This window comes from Gorilla gorilla, chromosome 1 (assembly GCF_029281585.2).
Source record: "Gorilla gorilla gorilla isolate KB3781 chromosome 1, NHGRI_mGorGor1-v2.1_pri, whole genome shotgun sequence".
Lineage (NCBI taxonomy): Eukaryota > Metazoa > Chordata > Mammalia > Primates > Hominidae > Gorilla > Gorilla gorilla.
In genome coordinates, this window is record NC_073224.2 from 100,112,580 (window position 1) to 100,132,232 (window position 19,653).

General features: G+C 54.8%; 1 protein-coding gene across 2 annotated transcripts; it reads left to right on the top strand.

Moving 5' to 3' along the window:
- Positions 1-8,911: 8,911 nt before the first annotated feature.
- CRABP2 (cellular retinoic acid binding protein 2) lies at positions 8,912-15,415 on the top strand. Of its 2 annotated transcripts, XM_063693981.1 has the most exons (5): positions 8,912-9,279; positions 9,443-9,612; positions 13,969-14,147; positions 14,363-14,479; positions 14,945-15,415. In XM_063693981.1, the coding sequence occupies exons 2-5, from the start codon at positions 9,543-9,545 to the stop codon at positions 14,993-14,995; spliced, it is 417 nt and encodes a 138-aa protein (XP_063550051.1). In that variant the 5' UTR covers positions 8,912-9,279; positions 9,443-9,542; the 3' UTR covers positions 14,996-15,415. The 2 variants fall into 2 exon arrangements, with proteins under 2 accessions (XP_063550051.1, XP_030866878.2); XM_031011018.3 differs by lacking the exon at positions 8,912-9,279 and having other exon boundaries at positions 9,353-9,612.
- The last annotated feature ends 4,238 nt before the right edge of the window (positions 15,416-19,653 follow it).

The following is a 19,653-nucleotide window of genomic DNA, read 5'->3' on the forward strand; positions in this document are numbered from 1 at the left end:
AGAGGCCAGTGTCAAACAGGATGGAGACAAAGTAGTTGGCATCCATGTTGAGTAAGCATTGAAGGTGCATTGGTGGCTGCAGGATTAGAAGCAGAGAAAGATTGGGAGCTGAGCTAGACATGCAGTGACCTGAGCTGCACAGATGCAGCAAAGGAGGAGAAGACGCAATGAGCACATGGCATGAGCCTTAAAGGATTTGGGGGAGGACGGGCGTGGTGGCTCATGCCTGTAATCCCAGCACTTTGGGAGGCCGAAGCGGGCGGATCATGAGGTCAGGAGTTCGAGACCAGCCTGATCAACATGGTGAAACCCCGTCTCTACTAAAAATACAAAAATTAGCCAGGTGTGGTGGTGTGCGCCTGTAATCCCAGCCACTCAGGAGACTGAGGCAGGAGAATCACTTGTACCTGGGAGGTAGAGGTTGCAGTGAGCCAAGATCATGCCATTGCACTCCAGTCTGGGCGACAAGAGTGAGACTCCATCTCGAAAAAAAAAAAAAATGAATTTGGGGGAGGTGGCTGGGCCTGATGGCTCCTGCCTGTAATCCCAGAACTTTGGGAGGCCAAGGCGGGTGGATCGCCTGAGGTTGGGAGTTCGAGACCAGCCTGGCCAACACGGCAAAACCCCGTCTCTATTAAAAATACAAAAATTAGCTGGGCATGGTGGCGCACTCCTGTGATCTCAGCTACTCGGGAAGCTGAGGCAGGAGATTCACTTGACCACAGGAGGTGGAGGTTGCAGTGAGCCAAGATCACACCGCTGCACTCCAGCCTGGGTGACAGAGTAAGACTCCATCTCAAAAAAAAAAAAAAAAAAAAAGAATTTGGGGGAGTGGATTTCTAAGAGGACAACCAAGGCATAGGAAGAATTGAGAAGACTAAAGAGTTCTGAGCTCTCCTAGCCAGAGATAATTGCCTCAGCCAGGGCTGTGTCACTCTCCTTTTTATTTATTTATTTATTTATTTTTGATACAGAGTCTCGCTCTGTCGCCCAGGCTGGAGTGCAATGGCATGATCTCGGCTCACTGCAACCTGAGCCTCCCAGGTTCAAGTGATTCTCCTGCCTCAGCCTCCCAAATAGCTGGGATTACACGCATCCGCTACCACGCCTAGCTAATTTTTGCATTTTTAGTAGAGACAGGGTTTCACCATGTTGGCCAGGCTGGTCTCAAACTCCCGACCTCAGGTGAACTGCCTGCCCCAGCTTCCCAAAGTGCTGGGATTACAGGCGGCAGCTACCACACAATGGCCATTTTTTTTTTTTTTTTTTTTTTTTTTTTTGTGACAGAGTTTCGCTCTTGTTGCCCAGGCTGGAGTGCAATGGCACAAAATCTCGGCTCACTGCAACCTCCACCTCCCAGGTTCAAGCGATTCTCCTCCCTCAGCCTCCTGAGTAGCTGGGATTACAGGCACACATCATCACGTTCAGCTAATTTTTGTATTTTTAGTAGAGACGGGGTTTCACCATGTTGGCCAGCCGGGTCTTGAACTCCTGACCTAGTGATTCACCCGCCTCAGCCTCCCAAAGTGCTGGGATTACAGGCGTGAGTCACCGCACCTAGGCAGCCTCTCCGTTTCATTTTTATTTTATTTTAGGTACTTATTTATTTATTTTGAGACAGAGTCTTACTCTGTCACCTAGGCTGGAGTGCAGTGGCGTCACCTCGGCTCACTGCAACCTCCACCTCCTGGGATCAAGCGATTCTCTTGCCTCCACCTCCCAAGTAGCTGGGATTACAGGCATGTGCCACCATGCCCAGTTAATTTTGTATTTTTTAGTAGAGACGGGGTTTTTCCATGTTGGTCAGGCTGGTCTCGAACTCCCGACCTCAGATGATCTGCCCCCTTCGGCCTCCCAAAGTGCTGGGATTACAGGGTGAGCCACCGCACCCAGCCTCTATGCTTTCTTTCAAAGGGTACATACAATGCATAGGATTTGGAGAGGTGGGGAAGTGTGGAGAGAGAAGGTGTTTTTAAGAATTTGGCATGGAAAGACAAGCACACCTTAATCCTCTTCCAGGCTCAACCAAATTCCATTCTGAAGTGTTTAAAAGCAAAGCTTTGGAATCAGACACACCCAGGACACCATATGGAAACTCTTGCACAGTGCTGGGCCCAGAGTAAGTGCCACTCATTTCCCAGGCCCACGCCTGTGACCCTGACCCTGCCTGCCAGAGCTCATAGCTGCACCAGAAATGTAAATCATCAATCATCTGGTTCCCCGAGGCCAGAGGCAGCTTCCTTAAAAGTCAGGTCCTTTACTCCCTTGCACCCTGTGGAATCTTGCTTGGTGGCTTCTTTGGAAAGATTTCATGAAAGGGATCCAAACCATAACTGAAGGAGGAAGAAGGCAACTGACTGTCCCTGCCCTGGGAGCTGGGAAGGGAGAGGGAACCCACACCAGGGCCGATAGGGAGGCAGAGGCAGACAATCCAGCCAGCACTGCTAGACCCAAGGCTGTGGCTGGCTCTCCCAGCTGGGCTGGCAGAATGGGTAGTTTTTGGGGAGGTTTCCTGAATTGTAGGAGGGTGGAGTTCAGGTGAGAACGATGGGGCCAGGACTGGGGCAAGGGCAGAGTATTCTGGTGGCTTCCTCAGCCACATGTGCACAAGCATGCGCTCTCTCTCTCTCCACTCTACCGCAGAGACTGCCTCTTCCCAGCTTTGGAATCAATTCCCTGGGACTCCTGGGAGACCAGCACCTGAAGGTCAGATAGCTTATGAGGAGATTTGGCCCACAGAGACCATAAGTGCCCTCAAGCAACAAGAAAGGTGCACCCAGTGAGTGTCCTGGATCTGGCGGGCTCCCTCTCTAGGATAGTTACTATGGGCTCAGTGGGAAGACTGATCCACCAAATAGCCAGATCAGGCCAGGTGCAGTGGCTCATGTCTGCCTGTAATGTCAACGGTTTGAGAGGCCGAGGTGGGAGGATTGCTTGAGGCCAGGAGTTTGAGACCAGCCTGGGCAACGTAGCGAGACCCCATCTCTACAAAAAAAACAAAATTTTTAAGTTAGCTGGACATGGTGGTGCATGCCTGTAGTCCCAACTACTCAGGAGGCTAAGGTGGGAGGATCACTTGAGCCCAGGAGTTTGAGGCTGCAGTGAGCTACGATTGTGCCACTGCATTCCAGCCTGGGCAACAGAGTGAGACTGTCTCAAACAAACAAACAAACAAATACCCAGATCATCTGGAAACTTGGAAACCTGGCACTGACAGTCCCTTAGCTCTGGGATTTAGGGGGCTGAGACTGTGGCAGGAGTTTGGCAGCTGTGAAATTCAGGAGCTCCTGGCTCCTTTGATCCCCCAGGGATGTGTCCCTGTGGATCCTCAAGTTCCAAAGCACCCACTTGGATGCCTAGCTCCAGGCTGTTAGAGGAATCACAGGCAGGGAGAGGTTGGGGGCTTCCTGAGGCGGGTTTGCATTCTCAGCCTGGCTAACTCTGAAATTCACAGGCCTTAGCTCAGTGCCCTTTGGGAATCCGGGCAGGCTGGGGGGCCCTGGCGGATGGGATGGGGTAGGAGTACTGGGCAGGGGGAGGTGGGAGACTGTTCAGTCTCTCTTTCTTTGACAGCTAACATTTTCCAGAGCTGGCGCCTGCAGGGGAAAGGAAGTCAGAGCTTCCCACCTCACACATCTTTTTCCCATTTTGTTCATGCTGCCCAGAGAAAACCATTAGGACTAGGTCAGTCTGGGGCCTCCCCCGCCCGCCCATCTCTCAGCCCTGCTATAAGGAGGGGTGGGGGTGGGGGGTCATTGGAAGGACAAGGCCCTAGCCTGGCTAAGAGGCCAGACTCTGAACTCTTGTATCCCTTCTTAATTCCCTGCCAGTTCAAGAGGGGAGGGTGGGGGCGGGGACCAGGAATCTGGGCTCCTGGGGCCCTCCTTTATTCTGCTCAAATCCCCCAACACCTCTGACTATCTCCCGGGAGTCTGACTCACTGGCCCCAAGGAAAGGGCCTGCCCGGCGGTCAGTCCTGGGTCTGGTCTGCAGCAGGAAGGGCCCAGGGGATGGGGAAGCTGGTCCTTATTTCTCAACTTCTGGGACCCCAGCCTCCTCCCTGGAACCCCCAAGAGAGCTGGTTTCCACAGGTCCCTAGGAAGCAGGCTGGGGGATAGACTGCTGGGTCCCACTGTCTGGAGACAAAAGCTGCATTTGGAGACTTGAGAGGAGGGAAATGGGAGCCTCAAGGAGCCTTGGAGAGGAGTTCTGCGCAAGCTGGCTGACCCCCTTCCTGAAGCTGAGCCATTAGCCCCTCCTACCCTGCCTCCTAGGGACAGTGAGTCCAAAATCCTCTTTCTGTCCCCACCTAGAACCTCAAAACCCAGACCTGCACCCCTCTCAGTCTCCTCTTCTCCGGGACCTTGCCTTTCTCCTCTCCTCTTGCCTCTTTCCTCTTCAATCCCAGAATCCAGTTATCTGGCCCAGTGACCACCCTGCCTGCAGCACACTCCCCACCCAACCTTTTCCTTCTTCCTCCAGAAACTCCAGATCATCTCAGTGCCAGGGGGTGGGGGGAAGGTGAAGGTGCCCAGACCCTGGATCTTCTATTTCCCATCCTCAGAGAGTGGGAGAGGAGGCATCTGAGACATGGCCTGTGTTCCCCAGGTCTAGTGCCCTGGACCACAGTGGCAGGGTTGGAGGCTGCATGCTGGTTGTGCACCTTGTCTAGGGCTGGCCACTTCTCCTAGGTACCACGTGAACCCATGTGTTCAGCTTGCCAAACTTGCCATGGCTACACCTTTGGCCTCCTGCCCTGGGCTGCCAGGGGTTAAGAAGCCAGTGCAGGGTGAAGGGTGGGAGTGGTGGAGGGGTCCAGCCCTAAAAACTGGATCTTAAAAGCCAAGAGGAGTTTAACTGTAGGTCAAGTCATGGCGTAGACTGACTTCTCCATCCAGGGAACTGAAACCCAGTCTGGACAAGTCCTCAAGCAGTGCATCCCCACCTCCTCCCTCTCCCTTCCTGCGGCTCAGCAGCCCAGCCCAGCCCTGAGGAAAGCGTTGGCAGCTGGAGCTGGGAATGAGGTGGCAGAGCCAAGAACAACAGAGGCACCGCCTTGGCGCTGTGCAGATCCTCCCTGGTCTGCCTATAATGCCTCTTGTCACAGTCAGAGGCACTGCCTGGCCACCTGGATGCTGCGCAGACCCTCTCCTTATCTGACTGTGATCCTGGTCAGCCCCCTCCTCCCAGTCTGTGGTCCTGACCCTACTGGGCCACATCTGCCTCTCTTTGCTAGGCCTCAGGGCTAGCCCTGGAGGTTACTGTCATCCCCTGCCTTTGGGTCCAGCTGCCCCTTTACCCAGGTCACTCAGGATTCTCTACCCTAATCATCCCTAGTTTTCGCGATCTCTCTCCTGCATCCAAATGTTTCTGGGAAATGAGTTGCCTCCTTTCTAGATTTCTGACCCTTCTCCCTGCTTGCACTTCAGTTTGCTGGGAACTTTTTTCAGGCCTAACTCCTATTTATCCTGCTGTGAGGACAATTTCATTTGGGGCAAATCAGAGCCTGGCCTTCTCAGACTTGAAAAGGGCTGGCCCCTGAACCCAGAGAGAAAAGAAAGCAGCACTCTTCTCTGTACCAAGGATCAGGCCAGACTGGGGGACAACCTGCCTGAGTCTGTGCTCTGTGCTAAGTGGAATCCTGAAGGCTCAGGGTGGCCAGGAGACAGAACTCTCTTGCCCCAGCTGCTCCCAGCCCCTCTCTTCTACTCTCAGACTTCCCTGCATTCTGTAGAAGTCCTGAATTCATTGCTGCCCCTACGCGGAGTAGCAGAGATCCAGGTGTCTAGCCCCACCTGGGTTTAATTTCTACATGCGTTCCAGCCAACAAACTCTCTGACCCAGCAGATAAAATAACACTGCCCAGGGTGAGGTTCTTCTCCAAATGCTGAATTTGGCCAGAGAATCTCCATGGTCCCGGTTAGGGGTGAGGGTGGGGGCTTAATCACTCTCCCACACTTCCCATCCCCAGTCAACCTTTCCCTCTCCAGCGGCTGGGCTGGGTGGTCACTCCTACTCCCTGCTAGCCTCAAGAAGTAATGGAGAGGGGAGGGGGTTCTCCTCTCCCCAAGTCCTAGATGCCTCAGTTATATACACATCTACACCCACTCACACTCTTCACCATCCAGGAGCCCTCTCCTGCCCATCTCTATTCCTTCAGGTGTAAGACCAGCCACCTTCCTTTTAGCCACACCACCACGGAACAAAGTCCCAGAATGTTGCTCTCCTAAGTCTCTCGAGCTTGTTTCCTCCTCACTCCACCCCTACCTATCCCACCTCTGCCCCCCCAGCTTTTCTCATCAACTTTGCACCCTCCCCTCACTGAGTCTCCAGATTCCTGGGGGGTCCCCAAGAGGGTTATGACCAAAGCTCCTGCAAAGGGTCACCCTGGGCAGATCTGTAGCAGATTAGGTCATAATTAAAAGGCCAGAGGCACTGGGAAATTCCTTCTCCTTATTGATCCCAGCGGGAAATTAAAGCCAGTTGTTTGTGACTGAGTGGCTGATGAGGGCTGCAGCTCCTCCCCATTGCCTGGTTCCAGGGTCCTAGCCCCTGCTCCTTGCCTCTAGGCATCTCCATCCTCCTCGGTTAGTCCCCTTCCCCAGGCCCCTCCACTCTCTCATCTCCCACCCCTCCACCTCCCCGAGTCCCCTTCCCTAGCATCTTCCCTAAGAACCCTCCATGCCTGCTGCTCCCTGGGGTAACAGGGCTGCTAGAGGCTGAGACCTTGGCCTCAGCTATTCAGCACCCTGCTTAGACCCCCTACCCACCTCCCTCAGCCAGGGTTAGGGTGCTGGGGCTGGAGCTGGAGCTCAGGCCCAGAGCTGCCAAACCGCAAATGCTCACATCTGGAAAGAATTCCTCTCCCAGCCCGACTTCCCTTTGTCTTACTTCTGTCTGTTTGGAAATCATGGCCAGTTGGCTGGTGGAGGGAGTGGGGAAGTGAGGAGAGGGGAGTGGGCCCAGGTCTCCCTGCCCCCACCCCAGGGAGCCCCACTGCCTGGCTCCAGCCTCCCCAGCAGCCTCAGCTAAGCCATCCAGCCTATGCTCCCCTGCTCTAGCATCGAGGGGCCAATCACCCCCTCCTATGACTGTCCCTGCATCCTGGTGACCATCTTTTGGGTGAGGTTTTAACATCCTTAGTCACTCACAAGGCTAGCGGGGAGAGTGCACTGATCCTTTTGTCGTGCAGGAGGAGGGATGCCTATTGAGCAGGAGGCTGGGCGCTTCCAGCTGGGGACTCAAGAGGGCTGGTGGCATGGAGATGGATGAAATGACCTGGGTGGGGGAGGCAGGGGGCAGTGAAGGGAAGGAGGAGCAGCAGGAATCTGGTTTCCACCATGTTCCCTCCTCTAGCCTCTCCTCATCCCTTTGGCCAGGAGCCTGATTTCACTGTCAGAGCCTAATCCCCCTCCTTTACCTACAGCATTGCTGAGCAGGGAGGATGGGGGAGGAGCTCGGGCTGTGCCTGCAACCCCAGGCCCTAAGCACTTCCCAGGGAACCCCCCACCCCGCTTCCTTCCACCACCTCTGCTTTTGTCTGTCCTTCCTCAGAGAGCTCCTTGACCTGCTGCCCTCTTCCTTCCAGAAGCCCAGGCCTCCCAAACACCCCCAAATAAGCTCTCCCACACAAAACCTGGACCCCTAAACCCAGGCTGAAGTATTCAAATCTCAGTTTGTTGGCTATTGCGGGCGGGGCCCCATAGAGAAGTCCTATGCAGTGGAATCTCCATCCCTCCTGCTGCCCAGTCAGCCCAGCCGCTTTATTTATTTTCTCACCCACCCATTTCTGCAGATTTCCCTCTCTGCAACCCGGAGGCCCGACCCCCCAGTACATTCTCCAGCCTTCAGTTCTCAATGCTGAGGTCACTCTGGCCCCTCTCCTTTGGTCATCTTCCTCCAGACTCTTCCCCAGCTCCCACCAAAGCTCCCAACTCCCTAGATCGCCCCTAGGTTCTAAACATAAGGGCTCAGAGATTTGAGAGCGACTGCCTGCTCCACCCTTGGCCACGCTGGCGAGGAGGGGCCAGGGCAGGGACCCAGGGCTGGGACCAGATGTAGGGTTTTTCTTCCCGCCTCAGAAGGAGCTGGGAGGGAGATTCTGGGGAGGGTGGGGGATGGGATGCAGCGGGGCCACATGCATCGGTTCGCTCAGGGCCACCGGGCCTAAGGGCCCCCCGCGTTGGACAGGCCGGGACGGTTCCTTTGGCTCCAATCACTGCATCCCGCCAGGCTTCGCTCCTCTGCGGTTTCCGGCCTCGGGTCCCAGGCCTGTCCCCGAGGCTCCCCGCCTGACCTCCGTTTCTGTTTCTCCGTCTCCCTGCCATCTCCACTGGGGTCTCGCCCACTCCCACTCGGGTCTCTGCAGGAAGCCGTGCCCTCCTCCCACCCTCTTTGATCTCCCATTTCAAAGCCGCTCTCCAAGGGAGGGGAGGTCGCTCCTTCCGCCCGTTTTACAGCTCAGGATGGTGACACCTGAGACCCTGCTCCGCCTTCTCCCCCTGCACCCATCCTCCCGCCTATCTAGGTGGCGGCGCAGCTCGCCAGGGCTCCGCGCCTCTGTCCCCGCCTCCCTCCCTTCCCCCTACTGAGACCCCCTCGGGGTCTGGGGAGTGAAGCGACAGAGAAAGCGTTTTAATAAAGACCTTGCGTCAAGTGATTGGCTGTGACCTCTGCCCTCCCAGCCTCGCGCCCTGGGCTCCTGCTTAACCCTTCAATGTCCGCCCAGCGCATTAAGGGGAGCGAGTCGCCTGGCGACTACTTCCAGAGTCCCCAGGCATTACGTGAGCCCGAAGCAGGGTGGAGGGGTGGGAGGACCGTGCCGCCCCCGCCCAGCCTCTCCGAGTTGTTCCAGCAGGGGGAGCCGTTGCCTCACTTAGATCCCTAACCCCCGGAACCCCGCAGCTCCCCAGCCCTTCTCTGAGTACGGAGTGGTCCCACTGGATCCAGTTCAGGCTTCAATGGAGCTAGGGCCAGCTACGGTTCAAGATCTGGGGTCCGCCTGCGGGTGGGGTCGCCAGGTGTCCGGCACCAAGGAGTTGAATGCACCGAGTCAGGTTGGGGATGGGTGGGGAACACGCGAGAAATGAGGAACTCGGGTGGGGGACAGCCATACACGAGCCCTGAGCATCTGCGCCCGCAGCTGGCTCCCCCCGCCTCGGCGGAGAGCGCGATTCAAGTGCTGGCTTTGCGTCCGCTTCCCCAACCACTTACTAGCGCAGGAGAAGGCTATCTCGGTCCCCAGAGAAGCCTGGACCCACACGCGGGCTAGATCCAGAGGTTGGTGGCGGGGGCGCCGGGCCCACCAGGTGGGGGGGGGGCGGAGCGGGAGGCGGGGCCACTTCAATCCTGGGCAGGGGCGGTTCCGTACAGGGTATAAAAGCTGTCCGCGCGGGAGCCCAGGCCAGCTTTGGGGTTGTCCCTGGACGTGTCTTGGTTCCAGAACCTCACGACCCGGCGACGGCGACGTCTCTTTTGACTAAAAGACAGTGTCCAGTGCTCCAGCCTAGGAGTCTACGGGGACCGCCTCCCGCGCCGCCACCATGCCCAACTTCTCTGGCAACTGGAAAATCATCCGATCGGAAAACTTCGAGGAATTGCTCAAAGTGCTGGGTAAGGAAATGTTCGAGGGCCCAGGTGGGGCAAGGGGGGGCTCTGGAGTCCTCGAAGTTGGGGATGAGAAAGACAGCGGGACCACAATCAGGGCGTGAGACACTGGGTGCCTGCATCCCCGAAAAACGTGCCAGGCGTCCGGGTCCCGGGGCTCTGGGCACGACGCCTAAATCCCGCTTTCTCCTGTGGGGGCCCACCGGTGCCAACACTGCGGTGACTCACGGCCTGTGAATCACGTAGAAACCAGAAGCGCGACGTTGGCCTCTGGGGGAAGGGGAGGCTGGCCTCAGCGGCCGGACTTGGCGGGCCGAGGCACCTGGCTCTCTGCAGTTCAGAAGCTGCGGGCTGGTGGAGCCACGAACCCTGCATCCAGACTGGGAGCCCGGTTCCCTACCCTGCCCAGCCGCTCGGAGACATTCCAATCTCCTTCCCGGTGCCCCCCTCGGTAATCCAATCCCCAGGGCAGGCTTATTACCCCTCGGCGCCCAGCTCTGCCTGCGAGGTGATCTGCTGCCCCAGGGCCCCCTGAGCCCCACTTTCCTCCCCCTCTGCACTTTCCACTCTGCTCTCCCCACCCCCCATCTGTGAGACAAGTATTTTCATACAGCGAGCAGCTCCAGAGTTCTAAAATCGCTAGGGATAATTATCATTTTCTTGGATTTCAACAAATGGTTTCGTGTGAAACCCCAATCCCACATTTCCAAAAATCTAGATCCCACCTACCTCCCCCCACCATAGATCAGCTGCAGCCCAATTGGGTGTGTTGGTCAAAGGTGGGGAAAACTAAATCAATCCAGACTGCCCTTCCCACTTTCCCAGCCCACCTTCTGTGTGCCCTCTGGGCCAACTGGGCTAGACATCTGGGGCAGGGGAGAGTGCCAGGACCTGGTGACTGGGAGAGGACTCTGGGGGAGAGATGGACGTTAGTTAAGGACCCCAGCCACTGGGAGCGTAAGGGCAGGCCTGCTGCCTTCAATTCCTGCACTTAACAGAGAGACGGTAGTTGGGCTGGGTTGGGTGAGGGGGTAGGGAGGGAGGGCACCCCTCTCCCTGGACTATAGGAGTGAGTCTGGATCTAAGACGGGTCTGGAATGCTGCAGAGAGAGCAGGGATCTCCATGATTCCTTGCCGTTAGTTCTTCCTGCGATCTAACCACAATACTTCTTGGAGTCATATCAGTCTTTCTTGCTCTGTCCTTGCTAAACTTAAAGACAAAAAGAAATTTTCTTTTTGGAAAGCCTAGATGCCACTCCCTCCTCATCTTCTCTGGATTCTGGCCCCTGTCCTCAGTGGATGAGGTGGTGGCCTGGTACACCCCCAGGCCCCAGCTGAAGAGTAAGATTCAAGGCCCCAATCCTGCTGTCTGTCTTCAGTCTGTTTGTCCTCCCTGCAGGGTCTCTCTGAGCCACGTGCCCTCCTCAGGCCCTGCAGGGGGCAGATTAAAAACAGATCCATTAGACAAACACAGTCCTGAGCCAGCTAAGGCCGGCTAAGCTGGGCCCTCAGCTCCACAGGCACCAGGGGCTCGCTGAAAGGATGTCTCCTCTGAACCCAGCCTTGCCTCTGCAGGAACTTCGGTCCTGGCACACCCCTCTTAGCTCTAGTCAAGGGTCCATCTCAATAAGACTTGGGGACCTGTCATTTCTTCCTAGACACAAGAGTTCAGCAGCCAACAATGGGGGTCCTGGGCTCCCCGGGGGCAAGGCTTCCTCTCTCCCTCTCTCTTCTGTTTGCAGTAGGGTAGGTATGCTTTGGCGCTGAGGGGAAAGAGGATTTGTTTCTCTAGGAACCCAGGTCTGGAGGAGGTCCAGGAAGTTGGCCAGATCAGGGGCAGGGAAATCCTACTACCTGGCAGAGGGCCCTTTCACCCCCGCCTAGTGCATCCCTGGCTCTACTCCAGGACAGGGCGGCAGATCAGGCCAGGTGAGGTGGGTGTGTGGAGCTTAGACCTGGAGCCCATCCAGAGAGGCCCCCTGCTCTGCACGTCTTCCTTTCAGAGGGGTGCTGTCTCCTATCTCCCCCACTTCGGTTAATAACTGGGGAGCAGAGAGAAGGGGTCCAATCTGGGCTGGGAGATGGAGGTGCACAGAGAGTCTGAATCCACAGAGGCTGAATGAGATAGCCAGACCCTGTGAGGGGAGTGGGGGATCCTGAAGAAGGGGATACATCACACCGAGCGGGGAGGGCAGTCTCCTTTTCTATCCCTTCTTCTCACAGCAGAGGGGGTTCCCTTGAGGGGACAGGGGTATGGGAGTCTTCCAGAAGGGCAGATGAGTACGGTGCCTAATGCAGAGAGCTTTGAGCCCCAGCTTTTTGCTTTCCTTTTTTTTTTTTTTTTTTTTTTTTTTTTTTTAGTGGTAGGGTCTCACTATGTTGCCCAATCTACCAATCTAGTCTCAAACTTCTGGGCTTAAGCAATCCTCCTGCCTTGGCCTCCCAAAGTGCTGGGATTACAGGCATGAGCCATGGCACCTGACCCTTTGCCTTCCTTTCATCAGTAAAAATAATACCAACAATCATAGCTATTGTTTCCTGAAAACTTAAGCATATGCCTGGCACTGTGTGTGCTAAGTCCTAAACACATACCATCCCAATTGGCTTTCTTTTTTTTTTTTTTTTGAGACAGAGTTTTGCTCTTGTTGCCCAGGCTGGAGTGCAATGGCACAATCTTGGCTCACCACAACCTCCGCCTCCTGGATTCAAGCGATTCTCCTGCCTCAGCCTCCCGAGTAGCTGGGAGTACAGGCATGTGCCACCATGCCCGGCTAATTTTTTACATTAAGTAGAGATGAGGTTTCTCCACATTGGTCAGGCTGGTCTCAAACTCCCAACCTCAGATGATCCACCCACCTCGGCCTCCTAAAGTGCTGGGATTACAGGCATGGGCCACTGCGCCAGGCCGTTTTTGTTTGTTTGTTTGTTTTTTGTTTTTTTGGAGACGGAGTCTCGCCTTGTTGCCCAGGCTGGAATGCAGTGGTGTGATCTTGGCTCACTGCAACCTCCGCCTCCCGGATTCAAGTGATTCTCCTACCCCAGCCTCAGCATCCCAAGTAGCTGGGATTACAGGTGCGCGCCACTATGCCCAGCTAATTTTTGTATTTTTAGTAGAGATGGGGTTTCACTATGCTGGTCAGGCTTGTCTTGAACTCTTGACCTCGTGATCCGCCCGCCTCGGCCTCCCAAAGTGCTGGGATTACAGGCGTGAGCCACTGCGCCCAGACTTTTGTTTTGTTTTGTTTTGTTTTTGAGACAGGGTCTCTCTCTGTCACCCAGGCTGGAGTGCAGTGGTGTGATCTCGGTTCATTACAACCTCTGCCTCCCGGGTTCAAGCAATTCAGCAATTCTCCTGCCTCAGCCTCCTGAGTAGCTGGGATTACAGGTGTGAGCAACTGCGTCCAGCCCTGGCTTTTTTTTTTTTTTTTTTTTTTTTTTGGTAGAGTCGGGGTTTCAGCATGTTGCCCAGGCTGGTATCGAACTCCTGAGCTCAAAAAATCCACCTGCCTTGGCCTTGCAAAGTGCTGGGATTATAGGTGTGAGCCACTGTACCCAACCTTGATTGGCTTTTGAAGAAGCTGTTATTTCCATTTTACAATTGAGGAATCTAAGGCTCAGGGTGGTTAAGCCATTTGCTCAGGGTCACCCAGCCTGTAAGGGGGCTGAGCCAGGAGGAAATCACAGCCTCCTGGACCTTACTCCAGAGCCTCTGTCTTCCCAGGCTGCTGACCATTCTGTAGAGGGAAGCAGCTGCCCCTGCTCTCTTTCATTGCTGTGGGGCAGAAATTGGGCAAATGAAGACCTATCTAGCACTAGATATGGTGGGTAGATAGGGCAAAAAGGGAAATGGCTCCTACTTCCCAGGACATGAGTGATGGGGCCTGGCCTGTGCTTGGCCAGGGGTACAGTCCCAGTGACTCTGGTGAGCTGTCAACAGGGTAGACAAAAGGCCAAAAGTGAAGTAAACAGAGACAACCGGAGCCAGTAGCAGGATGTTCATTGGGTAGGGGGCTGGGGAGAAGCTGCCCCTGGGCATTCTGGGACTGAAGAGCTGAGACGTGGGGAGCCTGATCCAGACCTGCTGACTCAACAAGGTGGGGCCACAGCTAGGAACAGGACTCCCAGGGGCAGGCCACTGCCTCTCTCCCCCTCCTCCCTAAACCCCCTCATCTTTCAGGGCTGCACCGCCTACCGTCTCCTTCAAGGCACTTTCTTAGACACCCAGGCACCAGGCAGATGCACCCCCCAACACACCCACCCCAAGCAAGTCACAAATCAGCCTGCTCCAACTGTCTTATGGGGAGGGTGTGAGAGAGGTGCCCAAAGGCCCCTAAAAGGTGAGCCTCTCCTCTCTCCCCACAGGGGTGAATGTGATGCTGAGGAAGATTGCTGTGGCTGCAGCGTCCAAGCCAGCAGTGGAGATCAAACAGGAGGGAGACATTTTCTACATCAAAACCTCCACCACCGTGCGCACCACAGAGATTAACTTCAAGGTTGGGGAGGAGTTTGAGGAGCAGACTGTGGATGGGAGGCCCTGTAAGGTGAGTGCCAGGAGGGGCTCCAGGGTCATGGCATCATTGCCCTGCCTCTCAACCTGCCATTTTCCAGGCTAGCAGTTAACTCCTAGCTTCTCTCTGTCCCAGTAGGGAAAATCCCTAGGTAGTGGTGGGGGCTAGAAAGGGGCTCTCTCCCTTATCCCTCTCACTGCGTTGCCCCTGCTATGGGCCCAGCTCTCTTGGCCACCTGTCTCTTGCAGAGCCTGGTGAAATGGGAGAGTGAGAATAAAATGGTCTGTGAGCAGAAGCTCCTGAAGGGAGAGGGCCCCAAGACCTCGTGGACCAGAGAACTGACCAACGATGGGGAACTGATCCTGGTAAGTCCTGCCTCCTCCCCAATAATAGCAAACCCAGTGCTACCTTCCGAGATTCTCTGGGAGACCCCAGGGTGCAGGAGACTCAAGAACAACCATGGCTGGACTCCGCACCCTGCTGATGGGACTGCTTGAACAGAACTAAGGTGTCTCTATCCCATACAGCGCCCTGTGTGAATTAGAAATGGTGTTCCTTTTATGCAAGCAAAGGGCATGTACTGAGGGATCCCAGCAGTTCTTCAGGGAGATCTTCCTGGCTTGAGGAGGAGGACGGGCCCCCGGGGCTCTATTGCTATCCTCCCTCCATTGATGCCTGGGCATTCTGGGACCAGCTCCTGCCTATTGGTCTTGAGCCAAAAAGCAGGTTTGGACCTGGAGGCCAAGCAGAGTACCTCCATTCAACCCTCCTCTCCGAAGCCACAGGACCCCAGGGGCCTCTCAGGCTAACAACTACTTCTGTCCTTCCAGACCATGACGGCGGATGACGTTGTGTGCACCAGGGTCTACGTCCGAGAGTGAGTGGCCACAGGTAGAACCGCAGCCGGAGCCCACCACTGGCCATGCTCACTGCCCTGCTTCACTGCCCCTCTGTCCCACCCCCTCCTTCTAGGATAGCGCTCCCCTTACCCCAATCACTTCTGGGGGTCACTGGGATGCCTCTTGCAGGGTCTTGCTTTCTTTGACCTCTTCTCTCCTCCCCTACACCAACAAAGAGGAATGGCTTGCAAGAGCCCAGATCACCCATTCCGGGTTCACTCCCCGCCTCCCCAAGTCAGCAGTCCTAGCCCCAAACCAGCCCAGAGCAGGGTCTCTCTAAAGGGGACTTGAGGGCCTGAGCAGGAAAGACTGGCCCTCTAGCTTCTACCCTTTGTCCCTGTAGCCTATACAGTTTAGAATATTTATTTGTTAATTTTATTAAAATGCTTTAAAAAAATAAAACCTGTCTCTGGCTCATTGGGCAGGGGGTAGATAAGTCACCTGAGTTCAACCTTGCCTCTGAAATGTAGTATGGGAAAGACTTGTGTTTCTGCAGCATGGAACTGAGTTATACAACAGGAGGGGACAGTCCTTCCAGTCACCGTTCTAACCACCACCCCTTCGTTTGCTGCTGAATCCACAAGCCTCACCTCCACATTCCCTTCTCCAAGGTCCTTCCTTGGTGTCCTGCTCTGGCTTCCAAGGTCACAAGGGCCTCCTCCTCCTGACCTCTCAGCTGGGGCACTGGGCTCTGAGGAGCTGACTCCCACCTTCTCCCATGTTTTCCATCATGGTGACAGTTTCCTCCTCCTCCTCCAGCTGTTGCTTCCCTCTCCTCCAACTTCAGCCCATGGGTGACCCCAGGCCTGGCCTTGGCCTCCCACATGGTTCCAGATGAGCTCAACGACACCCACAAGCTGGCCTTGCAGCTGCCTGGGCCTCTGGGTGAGAGGTCTCATCCTGCCTGTCAGCCCTTTGTGTCTGAGACAAGCCATCTCTGCTACCATCCTTCCTCCCTGCCTCAATCTCCCACATGCCCTTCTGCCTCTGGCTTCTAAATCTTCCAGGTCCCTTGGATCCTCCTCCAACCCTCTCCCTGAGCCTCCACACTCAGGTCTACACCAGGTCTGAAACTCCTGGGCTCAAGTGATCCTCCTGCCTCAGCCTCTCAAAATGCTGGGATTTCAGGTGCAAGCCACTGTACTCAGCCAGTTATTTTGTGTCTTTAAAACACAAAATAATGTAATTTAATGGCTTACGTACTAGGAAGCTCCAGCTGGGTCTCGCTTCAGGTATGGCTGGATCCAGAATTTCAGTGACGGTCATCAACCTCTCCCTGTCCACATATCCTGCTCATCTGTTTCTTTCTTTCTTTGTTCTTTTTTTTTTTTTTGAAATGGAGTCTCATTCTGTCACCCAGGCTGGAGTGCAATGGTGCAATCTCGGCTCACTGCAACCCCCGTCTCCCAGGATCAAGTGATTCTGTGATTCTCCTGCCTCAGCCTCCCAAGTAGCTGGGACTACAGGCACGAACCACCACACCCAACTAATTTTTGTATTTTTAGTAAAGACAAGGTTTCGCCATGTTGGCAAGGCTGGTCTTGAACTCCTGATCTCGGGTGATCCACCCACCTCGGCCTCCCAAAGTGCTGGGATTACAGGCGTGAGCCACCGTGCGCGGCCTCATCTGTTTCTTTTGTGCATCAGCCACATTCAATCCTGTCACATAGTTTTCTCCAAGTCATGGGAAATTGCCTTCAGATGCCCTAAGCTTACAGTTACAGTTTGAGATCCAAAAAAAAGAGAGACCCAGGGTCCCTATCTTCAACATTCCAAGACTCAACTCTGTTCTGCTTTGGTCACATGACCATCCCTTGGACTAGGTGCTGTTGGCACAGGTGGGGCACTGTGACAATCCCTCAATCCTAAGACATGGGAAGGGACAGTTTTCCAATGAAGAGGGTCACCATGAGTCTCAGGTTTCTAATCCATATCTAGCAATTATAAATAATACCTCACTGGGTTGTTACAAGAGTTAAGTAAAATAAGTCACATTCAGCACATAGCACTTAGCCACAGGAAGCCCTCAGAGAGTGATGGTCCTGTCTCTGACCCACCCCCTACACTTCTGCCAGGGGATTCTTCTAAAACAAAACTTTCATCATGTCAGTGCCCTGTTTAAAAAACAACAAAATAAAAACTCACCTTAGCTGCAGCCCTTCCTTTTGCCCAGAATAAAATCCAAAGCAGTACTGGAGGCTCTTTAAGCCATGGCCCCTCCCCTTACCACATGTGCTCCTCTGAGAAGGACCCACTGTATGGTTTGCCATCCTCTCTGTCCATTGGCACCCAGCGCTTCTCCAACACTTAGCTCCTTGTGTAGCCCTAAGTGGCCTCTCCCTTCATCAGCGCTGACAGTCAGTGGTCACGCTTCATAGCCTATGAGCCTCCTCTCCCTGCAAGACCAGGGTGCCCCAGGGCCAGGGCCTCCCACTTCTGCCCCATGAGAAGCCACACACCACGGCTGAGGGCAGAGGGCCAAGGTCGGGGAGTAGGGAGACAGTGTCCAGAGCCCTTGGGCTCTGAGTGCGGGATGGGGGAGGTGAGGGGCTTTTTCATGTACTCATCTAATATTGTTTCCTGAAAGCCTCCTAGGAGCTGGGCACCCTGCTAGGTACTAGGAACACGGAAATGAATCAAACAGACAAGCTCTCCACCCTCATGGGACCTGTAGGGGAAAACAGACCTTTAGTGGGGAAAGATAATTTAAAAATAAGTGTACCAATGCATACATAATTGCATATTGTGGTAAGGGCTATAAGGAAAAGGGGGACGAGGGAGAGAATAATAAAGCAGGCCTCAGGTAGACCGGGCATGGGCAGAGGAGGTGCGTAGAGGAGTAAAAGCAGAGGGGAAAGTGCTCTGGGCAGTGGAAACCACAGGCTAAAAGCCTAGAGGCAGCCAAGCATCGGAGGCTTGACCAGAGTGCAGGGAGGCTGGAGGGGTGGCCAGCGCCTGGTCTTGCAAAACCTGAACTCCACGCCAAGTAGTTGTTTATTCTAAGAGCAATGAGAAGCCATCAAAGGATTTTTGAAGGGGGTAGCATTGCCTGTGTGTTTTTAGGAGTTCTCTCTGGCACCGAGGTGGAGAGGGACTAGAGAAATGGGTGAAGGAAAAGCCAGCAGGAGGCTGGTGAAGTGTACAGGCAGAGGATGGAGAGAGTCAGGCGCAGGGCACAGTGATGTGTAGAGGGGAGTGAAAGGATGAGAGAAAGAGAGGTGTGGAGAATGGTTCTGCGGCTTCTGGTTTTGGTCACTGAGTGGCTGGCGGGGCTGTTTTCAGAAATGGAAAAATGAAGCCTGCTGGACTGGCTGCTGAGAGTCTTTCTGGATGCCTGCTTTTTGTTTGTTTGTTTGTGTTTGTTTTTAGATAGAGTCTCCCAGGCTAGGCACTCACACCTGTAATCCCAGAACTTTGGGAGGCCAAGACAGGAGGATCACGTGAGGTCAGGAGTTCGAGACCAGCCTGGACAACATGGTGAAACCTCTCTACTAAAAATATGAAAAAAAGGCCAGGCACGGTGGCTCACGCCTGTAATCCCAGACCTTGGGAGGCCAAGATGGGTGGATCACGAGGTCCGGAGATTGAGACCATCCTGGTTAACACGGTGAAGCTCCGTCTCTACTAAAAATACAAAAAATGAGCCGGGCGTGGTGGCGGGCGCCTGTAGTCCCAGCTACTCAGGAGGCTGAGGCAGGAGAATGGCGTGAACCCAGGAGGTGGAGATTGCAGTGAGCCGAGCTCACGCCATTGCACTCCAGCCTGGGCGACAGAGCGAGACTCTGTCTCAAAAGAAAAAAAAAATTAGCCAGGTGTGGTGGCATGCGCCTGTAATCCCAGCTACTTGGAGGCTGAGGCAGGAGAATCGCTTGAACCCAGGAGGCGGAGGTTGCAGTGAGCCGAGATCACGCCATTGCACTCCAGCCTGGGAGACAGAGTGAGACTCCACCTAAAAAAAAAAAAGTGGGCTGGGCATGGTGGCCCATGCCTGTAATCTCAGCACTTTGGGAGGCTGAGGCGGGCGGATCACCTGAGGTCAGGAGTTCGAGACCAGCCTGGCCAACATGGCAAAACCCTGTCTCTACTAAAAACAAAAAAAAATGCTGGGCACGGTGGCTCACACCTGGAACCCCAGCACTTTGGGAGGCCGAGGCACGCGGATCAAGAGGTCAGGAGTTCGAGACCAGTCTGGCCAACATAGTGAAACCCTGTCTCTACTAAAAATATAAAGATTAGGTGGGCATGGTGGCGTGTGCCTGTAGTCCCAGCTACTTGGGAGGCTGAAGCAGGAGAGTCGCTTGAACCTGGGAGGCGGAGCTTGCAGTGAGCCAAGATAGCACCACTGCACTCCAGCCTGGGCAACAGAGCGGGACTCCATCTCAAAAAAATAAAAAAATAAAAAATAAGCTGGGCGTGGTGGCGCATGCCTATAGTCCCAGCTACTCAGGAGGCTGAGGTAGGAGAATCGCTTGAACTCGGGAGGTGGAGGTGGAGGTTGCAGTGAGCCGAGATCGCGCCACTGCACTGCAGCTGGGAGACAGAACGAGACTCCATCTCTTTTTTGTGTTTTTTTTTTGAGACGGAGTCTCACTCTGTCCCCCAGGCTGGAGTGCAGTGGCGTGATCTCGGCTCACTGCAAG